Source organism: Lactuca sativa, chromosome 7 (assembly GCF_002870075.4).
Source record: "Lactuca sativa cultivar Salinas chromosome 7, Lsat_Salinas_v11, whole genome shotgun sequence".
Classification (NCBI taxonomy): domain Eukaryota; kingdom Viridiplantae; phylum Streptophyta; class Magnoliopsida; order Asterales; family Asteraceae; genus Lactuca; species Lactuca sativa.
The window spans coordinates 21,303,549-21,315,205 of record NC_056629.2 but is presented as its reverse complement, the minus strand read 5'-3'; the positions used below and the strand labels follow the sequence as shown (position 1 = coordinate 21,315,205).

The 11,657-nt window shown below is 34.5% G+C and overlaps 1 protein-coding gene across 2 annotated transcripts; it reads left to right on the top strand.

Annotated features, from left to right (window-relative positions):
• The first annotated feature begins 4,623 nt into the window (after window positions 1-4,623).
• Window positions 4,624-9,842, top strand: LOC111890917 (tRNA wybutosine-synthesizing protein 2/3/4). Of its 2 annotated transcripts, none has more exons than XM_023886986.3 (9): window positions 4,624-5,544; window positions 5,930-6,326; window positions 6,463-7,536; window positions 7,787-7,916; window positions 8,023-8,258; window positions 8,437-8,572; window positions 8,821-8,897; window positions 9,204-9,310; window positions 9,498-9,842. In XM_023886986.3, the coding sequence occupies exons 1-9, from the start codon at window positions 4,764-4,766 to the stop codon at window positions 9,602-9,604; spliced, it is 3,045 nt and encodes a 1,014-aa protein (XP_023742754.1). In that variant the 5' UTR covers window positions 4,624-4,763; the 3' UTR covers window positions 9,605-9,842. The 2 variants fall into 2 exon arrangements, with proteins under 2 accessions (XP_023742754.1, XP_023742755.1); XM_023886987.3 differs by having other exon boundaries at window positions 4,625-5,544; window positions 5,942-6,326.
• The last annotated feature ends 1,815 nt before the right edge of the window (window positions 9,843-11,657 follow it).

Genomic DNA, 11,657 nt, shown 5'->3' with positions numbered 1-11,657 from the left:
GGCACGACACCGGAAGACGTAAATAGTGAATTTTTGATAAAAGACTTTTTATCCTTAGTGATCTAAACAAAAGTTGTAGTATACGTTAAACCGAGAGCGTCCATAAAAAGAACGCCCTATTCTGACTTCGTATGAGAAAGTTATGAGTTTTCTAAGATTTGGCATAACAGTGCACGACCCGAAACTTGAATTTTAGTTCGAGCGGTTTTTGGCTTATGTAACCTTAATGAGAGTTGAAGATCTCATTAATAGGAACTCGACAGTAAAAATACAGACGAAAACGGAGTCCGTATGAAGGAGTTACGAATTCTTCGTGGTCATTTAACAGTCTAACCGCCTCCTACTGTTAAATTTAAGATTGGTCGAGAATTAGCCAACAGAGTATAAATGAAAAGTTGTAGATCTTGTTTTTACCTACGCGTGGAAAAAAAGAACGTTGAAAACGGAGCTCGTATGCGAAAGTTACGAGGTTTAGAAGTTGGCAGGGTGCTGCTGCAAAAGGGGTGACGTGGCTGAATATGGGCCAAGACTTTCTCCCCAAGAAAAGCCATCAGGTGATGACATGTGGCACCGACTCGGTGAGTAAGTAAACCGACTTGGAGAGTCCATCGGGAATTCAGCCTATAAATAGAGGTGTCGGGTTCCTCCATTTCCCACACCTTTCCCCACTTCTTTCTCTCTCTAAACTCTCTCTCTCTCTCTCTCTCTCTCTAACCCCCTAACTCCCTCCTTAGCCTACGTAAACCCCCTAGCATCCGAAGGAATCCCCGAGGCTCCCGAAGCCCCAAGAAAAGAGCCTTTCGGATCGGGAACGCTGCTCTAGAGAAGCCTGGTTTTCGAGAAAACCCGGTGTAAGTGAGCTACGCCTACACTATTTTTAATATATCTTTTATTTAATCATGGTAACGTTATTAGGAACTTATAATAAGTACTTAGGCTATTATGGGTTATATAAGTATTGTTTAACGCTTATATAGTAGTAATAATATCTAGACTATTAATTAGTCTCGGTGAATATTAGACTAAACTCTAGTGGTAATGATACTAGGTTTTGTCCGAGGGAAATTGTTTTAACAATAACGAAGTGTTGTCGGAGTACCGAGTCATCACCTTCTCCGGTGAGTGCATGGTCCATTTCATCTTACATATAGATATGAAGTATTTTATATAAACTACGTGCTATGTGTGCATATTATCTGTATACTTGCTATCTATGTTGGATGAACGATTTTATACAAGTTTTATATGATTTAAACTGTATATGTATTTATATCTACATAATATGTTAGGTAAAACATGGGTAGATGAAATATGAGTTGGATGATGAGTTGAGAGGTGATATAGACCATGAGGTAAGGGTGAGAGGTGGACGATGTGAGTAGCCTTGTTCCCAAATGCTGGCCCCGTTATCTAGCAGAGTATGGATGACAACCACAGACTATTCTAGACAGTCCAGTGGAACACTAGCATGCTCGCAACCTGTAGGTGTTGTGAACGATGTGTTCACCGGTGTACTCTAAACACCCATTGACATGTATTGCGAGTGGACTCTCGAAAATGATACTGTCAATAAACGAGATAACCCTGGAAAATGCGCCTAAAGGACTCTACCGGTAGAAGTGCCTAATAGAGAACCTCATAACCCCGGCAGATGCGCCTAAAGGACAATACCGACAGATGCGCCTCATAGAGAATGTCATAATTCTGGCAGCTGCACCTAAGTGATAGAACTAGCAGATGTGCTTGACATCTGTGTCATAGGCAACGATGGACTTCGTGCCTATTCCTTAGGACAATCCTTAAGAATGAATGAATGAATGAAGAATAACTGACTCTTAGGGTAGATCCTTAAGATTATAGAAGAAAATGGGGATGAGTAATTGGGTTAGTTGTTTGATGATTATACATAATAATTATATTTTTGTGGGTTGAAAACCCTATATACTCACCAGGTTTCCCAACCTGACCCACTCAATTTATTTGTACCACAGGTGTCGATATGAAGTTACATTACACTGAGAGATTAACGAGATATAAGTCACCAGTGATAACGAATGGAAGTTCTATTTATGCTTATGTTTCTGTATTGACGATGACATCCCAATGTTTTAAAATGAATAAAATGCATTTCTTCGGAAGTGCTTTGATAATGTATTTATCATGTTTTTTTCTTGAACAAATTCAACAACATTTTTATTAAAAGAGATACTCTTATTTTTATAAAGCATAAACAAAATCGGTATTTTCTGGCCGTGAAAAATGGGGATGTCACACGCAATCATCCTAAGGGGGAGATAATTGTAACGCCCGCAGCTTTTGGCTAGTCAATTTAGAGACGATAAGCGTAAAAATGACTTTTTAATAGAAGGTTAGTTAGAATAAATAATCTTAACCAAGTTATAGTATATGTCACAAGGGTTCCGTACATATAAAGAACACCGAAATTCAAGTTATAACGAAGAAGTTATGACCTGTCGAAGTTTTACGGCAAAATCGGCACGACACCGAGAATCGTAAAAAGTGATTTTTTAATAAACTAATTTTTAGCCTTTGAGATCTAAATAAAAGTTGTAGTATACGTTAAACCGAGAATATGCAAAAAAGAATGCCCAAATCTGACTTCGTATGAGGAAGTTATGATTTTTCTAAGATTTGGCATAACAATGCATAACCCGAAGTTCGAATTTTAGATTGAGCGGTTTTTGGCCAACGCAACCTAAATGAGAATTGAATATCTCATTAATCGGAGCTCAACAATAAAAAGACAGACGAAAACGGAGTCCGTATGTAGAAGTTATGAAGTTTACGCGGTCATTTAACAATATAATATTCTCTTACTATTAAATTTAAAATCGGTTGAGAATTAGCCGACGGAGTCAAAAGGAAAGTTGTAGATCTTGTCTATACCTACGTGTGGATATAAATATTCTCAAAAACGGAGCTCGTATGCGAGAGTTCTGATTTTTCTAAGTCGGGAATGAGCTGTACGAAATCGGGTGACGTGGCGAAATCCTGACCGTTGCTTCCTCCCCAAGGCTAGCCACCAGATGGTGACACCTGGCCATGGAGTTGACGAGTAGGTCCTCCTACTCGATGAGTTGTGCTGCCAGCCAGCCTATAAATAGAGGTGTCGGGTGAAGCATTCTTCTCACACCTTCGAACTTCACTTTCTCTCTCTAAACTCTCTCTCTAACCCCCCAAACCCCCTTAAAGTATAGGAAAACCCCCTAGTACCCGAAGGAAGCCCCAAGTCTCCTTAAGGCTCCGAGGAAAGAGCTTTTCTGCTAAAAAACGCTGCTTAGATTAGTCTGTGGTTGCCATCTACACCCTGATAAATGACTCCATCGCAACATCGCAAGTCAAGGTCAGGGCATCTCCTAGTCATTTCCCATTTATCATCACCTACCTATCATCTCTTATCTATCATCACCTATTACTATATGATTAAATCAGTTAAATATCATCTCATAATATTTTATCTAATAAATAACATTTTCGGCACATATAATAAACACATATAACCTATAATTATCTAGATATATATTTAGGCATTTTCTAAATTTAGCTGAAGCAGATGATTTCATGATATCCCCCCCCCCCCCCCCCCCCCCCATGTTTTATTCATTCTTTCTATTTTAATATTATTACATCAATGCATGCAATCACTGTGCCAAGCTTCTTATAAGTTCATTGTTTTCATGCTTTTAAAGGACATATGTACTTAATTATGCGTCTTACTATTTGTAGTTGTATCTTGGCGCAGAACAACCAATATATATATATATATATATATATATATATATATATATATATATATATATATATATATATATATATATATATAAGGTTAGGTTCATTTGAGACCACTTATATTTTGTGAGACCGTGAGACGCATTTGTTTATTTTTTTTATTTATTTTTATTTTTTTTAGTTAATTCATGTTCCGAAAATAATATTTAAAAAAAGAATTTTTTGATTTTTCCATTTATTTTGCATTTTAAAATTATTTTTAGAATATGTACAGTGTAATATTCTATTTAGAATATTTCACGTATTTTTCTAAAAAAATAGAATTTTTTTTTTATTTTTTTTTATTTTTTTTAGTTAATTCAAGTTCCGAAAATAATATTTAAAAAAAGAATTTTTAGATTTTTCCATTTATTTTGCATTTTAAAATTATTTTTTAGAATATGTCAGTGAAACGTATTTTTCAAAAAAAAAAAACGGATTTTTTTTATTTTTTTTTTATTTTTTTTATATTTTTTTTATATTTTTTTTAGTTAATTCAAGTTCCGAAAATAACATTTAAAAAAAGAATTTTTGGATTTTTCCATTTATTTTGCATTTTAAAATTATTTTTAGATTTGGTTTTACGGTCTCACAAAATTAGAATGGTCTCAAATGAACCTGAACCTATATATATATATATATATATATATATATATATATATATATATATATATATATATATATATATTCTATGATTTATTTGACTTGAAAAATAATACGAAAACCAAAAAAAGAAAGTTGATTAAATAATTGGTTGAAAATTTGGAACTTGGAAGGAAAAATGAATCCACTCAAAAATGAACCTAAGAGCCCAATGTTATTGAATTGAATCACAACGGAGTAAAGAAAGAATCCATTCAAACCTAAAAGCCCAAAACAAACAGCCCAATTCATCTCTGAGATGCCCTCCCTCAAACTCCCCGGGGTAGCAGACCTTCAACTGCCGCCGGAAAATTCATCAGAGGCAGTCAGAGATGGAGTTTGAGAAGAGAAAGAAAGCCACCTTAGCCACCATGAGTTCGCCGGAGCCGGATAAATCACCAAAAGGAGACATAGACACACCCATAATCCCACTCCTCAAAACTCTCAATTCTCACCCATCTTACTTCACCACCAGTTCTTGCTCCGGCCGCATCTCCATCCTCTCAACCCCCACCACCACCACGACCACCGTCAAGAAAAAAGCCAAAGGTGGCAACTGGGTGTTCATCACCCATGAACCAGCTGACCCTAACTCGGTCCAAAATCTCATCTTTCCCCCAAACTCCACCACCGATTCACTTCAATCCGACAACCCAGAAAATCTAGTTTTCAGATTCGAACCTTTGATCATCGCTGTTGAATGTAAAGACGTTCTTTCTGCTCAAAAGCTAGTGTCTTTAGCTATTTCTTGTGGGTTTAGGGAATCAGGGATTACAAATGTGAACAGTAAGCGAGTTATTGTTGCAATTCGATGTTCGATTAGATTAGAAGTGCCATTAGGGGATACCCATAAGATAATGGTGTCAAAGGAGTATTTGACTTACCTTGTTGGGATTGCTAATGAGAAAATGGAAGCTAATAGGAAAAGAGGTGATGGTTTTCATGATGCATTGTTGAAGAATGAGTTAATCATGCGACCAGAGAATACTGTAACCGGTGATTATGAATTTTTAAACATGAATCAAGATTTGGGTGATAAAGATTTCTCAATGATTAATGGTGGAGTGGATGATTTTCAACTAACAAAGGAAATTAAAGATGACGCAAGTAATGGTAAGATTTGTTGTTCATATTCTCTCGTTTTTTTATTCAGCAAAATAATATTAATATACATGTAATATGTTATCCATCTGTTTCTAAATTTAGATTTTAATTCTTGAAACACTGTTTTGCTACTTTTTTAAGTTCAAAATTGATGAGTTTATTGGATTTTAGGGTAGTTTGGCTAAAACTGCTTATATCATATTATAATAGTACATTTTGAACGAACATTGGAGTTTCTTACTCGCTCACATTAAAATGAGAAAAATAACAAATAATTGATGACTATATCATGACATAAACCGTAAATCTGAAGTTACATATCTATCCTTAACTTTGAACATTTGATTGCAGAAAATTTTCATATTATCTTAGCATATAAAGTTTGAATCTTTAGATGATTTGGCAGGGTTTACTCTTCCTATAAAGCCAATGATTATCACTGGTGAGCCAATTGAGAAGCTTCATCTTTGGGGTCATTCAGCCATTACACTTGACACCACAAAAAACCCTAAATCGGTTCTTGTTTTTGGTGGTTTTGGAGGCATGGGAAGACATGCACGAAGAAAAGACACATGGATTTTAGATTCAGTGTCTGGTCAACTACAATTGGTTGACTATGGAAGCACTCCATCCACACGTTTGGGTCACACTGCTTCTTTAGTAGGAGAGCTTATGTTTGTTATTGGTGGTAGAGGTGATCCTGGGAATGTGTTAAATGATGTTTGGGTGCTTAATACAATGAATTATGAATGGATGGAATTACAATGTAATGGAATTGACTTTCCTCAAAGGTAATAAGTTAAATGCAAGAAATAACAATGTGCTTATATTGACTTGTTTATTTTTTGCATTTAGCCCTTTAATATTTTCCCATTTCCAAATTCTCTTATGCTAAAATGTCATCATTTTTTATCGGTTCTTGTATAGTCATCGGCATGCAACAGCAGTTATCGGGTCAAGCCTCTATGTTTTTGGTGGGATCCACAATGGAAACATCTCTTCATCAATGTATAAGCTTGATACACACACCATGACTTGGGAAGAAGTTAATGTTCAAGGGGCAAAACCGTCCGCTCGCCATTCCCACACAATGGTAGCCTACAATTCTCAACTATTTATGTTTGGAGGATATGATGGGGTAAAAGCACTAGGAGATTTTTACACTTTTGACATTCATTCATCCACTTGGAGAAAAGAAAAGGTGGTAGGAAGTACACCTTACGCCCGATTTTCCCACACGATGTTTGTGTATAAAAACTACATCGGTGTCATGGGAGGGTGTCCTATAAGACAACATTACCAAGAATTATCAATATTTGAAGTGGATAAAAGTCTTTGGAAACGTATCAAGTTGAATTCGATTGGTGAAGACCTTTTTGTTCGTTCCACAACAAGTATTGTTGGTGATGATCTTGTTATTGTTGGTGGTGGTGCTTCTTGTTATGCATTTGGAACCAAGTTTAGTGAACCCATTAGGATCAACTTGCTTCCCTTACTTTCTTGTGACACAAAAGATACCCGAATTGAAAAGATATCAAATGGGGTTTTGGATTTGAATCTTGAGGGTATATATGGAAAAAAGATTGTTCCTTTACGATGGGTTTTGCGAGTTGATAAAAGGCATGCGAAACCCACGAAGGACATTTTGAAAAAGTTTGGATGGTTGGATTTGGAGAGAAAAGTCTACACACAAGAAAGTGGAGTTTATGTTTGCTTCCCAATCACCAAAGAGTTTGTAGCAATCTACCAAGATAAGAAACCAAGGTTAAATGAAGGGGTAGATGAGGTAAATGACCTTAATTTGCAAGAAAATTTTAAGGTTATATCGTGTGAAAGAGCTTTGGATCTTTTGGTTGCTTTTGGTGGAACTACACATGCTGATCATGTTGTCAAAGTTAGAAAAGCTTCAAGTTCTCCATTGAAAGTAATGAAAGAAGTTGTTGCTTCGTTGTTGAATCATCATAATCTTCCTTTGACACTCTTGGAAGAGCTACCCACAAGGTATAGTCACCTACTCACCCCACCCCATAATTTTTGTGGTTAATGTAAGTGTTGGAAAGTAGGGATAAATGCAAGAGACAACAATATCCTACTCTCATTTATTCCCATTACAATATTGTACTTTGAAAAATCTACCTAATTATAGCAGTGTCATCCCAATGCAATGAAATTTTCACTAGTCTTAATGTAAGTGGATGTTTCATAAGAATTATTATAAATCATAATGAAAGTATGTTGCTATTTCTTGTAGATGGGAGCGATTAGGGGACATTGTTGTGCTTCCCATAACTTCTTTCAAAGACTCAATATGGGACACTTTGGGGAAGGAGCTTTGGCTGAGTGTTGCTGAATCACTTGGTGCTAGTCGCCTTGCTAGACAAGTAAGCTAATATTTTAAAACACACATGCCTTGCTCCACAAGTAGCCTAACTTTTTAAAAATGCATGATATGTTTGTGAACAAAAACTGAAACTTGATGTATCTTAGGGCAGGGTTTCACCTACGGGAACAAGAGATAGTGGATTGGAGATTCTTGTTGGGGTCAACGGATGGGTTGACCATTGTGAAAATGGAGTTATTTATTCGTTTGATGCTACGAAATGCATGTTTTCATGGGGTAATCTTTCAGAAAAGCTTAGAATGGGGAAACTTGATTGTAAAGAGGAAGTTATTGTAGACTTGTTCACAGGAATTGGATACTTCACATTGCCTTTCCTTGTCAAGTATGAAATTTTTCTACTCGTTTATTAATCCGAATTGTATTATTTTAGGATCTAATGTAGTGCAAATTACTATAAATAACACTACACTTTCACATTTCAAATCATTCAACGTTTGAAAATTGTTATAATCTCAATATTTGTGTCGATTTTGTCATATGTCATGTGGTTTTTTGAACAGGGCTAATGCAAAAATGGTGTATGCATGTGAATGGAATCCACATGCTATTGAGGCTTTGAAGCATAATCTTGAAGCAAATGGTGTGGCTGATCGTTGTATTGTTCTTGAAGGAGATAATCGTGTCACAGCACCTAAAGTATGACTTCTTGTTTTCTGTTTTTTCTAATCTTTATATACAATCATTCTTAAAAAAAACCATAAAAAAGATTCATTTAGTGGAGATAATCTTTATATTCATTTTAATCTTGCTTTTGTTATTCTTCCTGAAATTGGATATATTCTTTGTTAACTCTATCATATCGAGCATTTGGTTTGACTTCAAAAGTCAAAAGGAACTTTGTACGAGTAAATGTATTTGACTATTTGACTTTATCTATTTTCCAGGGAGTTGCGGATCGAGTCAATCTTGGTCTGCTTCCATCGAGCGAGGGTAGTTGGGAAACTGCTGTAAGGGCATTAAGGTAATTTCACTCTTTGACATGTTATAACATTACGTCCTAAAAGAGCCATAGACAATTATCACAACATATTCATTTTCTACTATTTTCACTTTTTGTGTCAAAAATGAATAAATTTCAACTTCCAAATTGATTCAAATTCTTAATTTTCTTTAAGAAAGATCCATTATCGTCGAATCAAACTTTATAAATCAAATACATTTTACATCCCAATTTGACTAATAATAGTCAATTTGATTCTCATACGATCATATCACACTTCCCTTTGTGTTTATTCTTTTATTTCTCTATAATCATATTGTTTTTTAGGAGCAATGGTGGCATGATGCATGTGCATGGCAACGTGAAGGACACTGAAGAAGAATCATGGACACAACACGTGTCAAAATCCATTAAAGAAATTTCAAGATCCCAAGGTAAAGACAAAACTTTGAGCACCATATACAAATCTTAAAAGTTGTGGGCTTCAAATAACTTTTACTATCGTTTTAAGTTGATCGAAAGATTAATGGACTATTATTATGTAACTTTGGGCTTTCAATGTTTTACACATTCTTTAAAATGCTTATAAAAATCTCTTTAACTTTTTTGTGATTTTTGTAGGTTACAATTGGGATGTATTTGTAGAACATGTAGAGAGAGTAAAATGGTATGCACCTCACATTCGTCATCTTGTGGTAGACATAAGATGCAAACAAATAGAATCATAAGATCAAGAAACCTTTACATTTGGGAGCTATAAAATCAAGGGCATATTGGTCATTTTGCTAGTTTGCAAAGATTTTGGGATCAAGAAGGTAAAACATGATTTGTGTGTTTGTGGTTGTTCTCGTGAGTTATTGATAGTGAATGGTATAGTTTAAACAAGAGGTGAATGTATTGAAAATGTATAATTGAAAAATAGTCTTGGACCATTTAATTTATAAATGTTCAATTTGATTGTGTCGATTTTATGTTTGTAAGTTGTAACTTTCTAAAAACACTTAGCAACTTTGTTGGGGACTTGTGGGAATTCTCTAAATAAGTGTCATATAATTTTTTATGTAAAATTAGATGCCAAAATGTTAACCCTTTTTAGATTATTAAAGGGCAAATTTCGAAAGAGATTATGTTTTGAACATTTACTTGGAAAAATTTTACTGTTTTCTTTTTCTAGAAATAATAGCTTATAATTCGAATCTTTTCATTTAAGCAGTTTTTTACCGAATAAACCGAAATCGAATAAACAAAAATCAATAATTTTAAGCTGTTAAGAAACCAATTAAACCGATCGACCGACATTTCATCGTGGAGACTTTTCTAGTTTCAACCTAAATTTTGTTTTTTAATCTAAACCTCAAGATTGTTCTTACCTTTCCGTTTTGGCATTGCTGTCGTGTTTATCAATGCAAATAATATTTTATGTTTATTTGCATAGTAATTTACAAGAATGATAACTGACACCAGTGTTGTATACCAAAACTTGCAAGTTTAGTCCATCTTTTTTGTCTCGATATTTTAACTAACTTTGGTTTCATTTAAAGCATTGGTATGAGTCCAATGTTATAACATCTAAAATTGACACTAGTATTGTATAATATATATATATATATATATATATATATATATATATATATATATATATATATATATATATTTGTCTTTTAGTGATACCATATCAATTCCTAAGTACTATTCATCGTTCCTCAGAGTTTTAAAACGATCCGCAGAGCCCCCTTTGCGGATGCTCGTAGTCATTTTCCTAAACTCAAATTTTCTTGGTTAAATGCATAAAACACCTCCTCAATTTTGGTTATTTCATGAATTCTCATTATATTTATATATAACTAAGTGGGCTACCATCTACCCCTATCCCGCTTCTTCTTCCTACAAGTGAAACTCACCTTCTCATACAGGGGCGGTAGCATGGAGTTTTTTAAATGGGTCAAAAAGGTCCTGTTAAAAGTCAATTGTTTTGTTTGGAGGTTAATTCAAAATAGGATTCCGACATTTTTGAATCTTCAAAAGTATGGTATTGATTTGTCTTCCTCCCTTTGTCCCTTTTGTCAAGAAGTTGAGGAGTGTGTAGATCATGTTTTCTTCTCTTGTTCTAGTTTTTCTTTGGTTTTTTGTAATTGGTTGACCAAATTGTGTACTCTTCTTGTTAGGTTGTCGAACTCATGTGATGATTTGATGGAGTTTCTCAAATCAACTACCGGAAGTAAAAAGGTGAGGAAGTTGATATTGTCTTTAGTTTACACCACTCTTTGGTTGATTTGAAAGATGAGGAATGCTTGGATTTTCGAAATGAGAGGCGGGCGATCATGTTTACAGCTGATGATATTAGCTTAATTACTTTTAATTGGATTAAAAATAGGTCTAGTTGTAATTTTATAAGTTGGCATGCTTGGAACTCCCCGTCTATTTTAGACTGTTTCTTGTGATTAGGCTCGAGTTTTTCGCTTGTGTTTTTCTGTTTTTTCTCTTGTTTTAATAATAGTTTTCCCACCTTTAAAAAAAAAAAAAAAAAACCAAGTTTGATATTTGTTTCGGGTTTGGTCACTCATAGAGCCTAGAGGCACCTATCTTCATCCTTTCTTCCAAAAGTTGTATTTTTTATGTTCCCAGATTTCCAAAATAATGAATTTGTCTATTTAAATATTTAATTAAATATTATTATAATTAAACAAAAAAAATATTAAAACAGTTTTAAGGGATATTTAATTGGATTAAGGACCAATACTTAAACAAAAGTCAAACACCATCACGAGACTGAAGAAAATA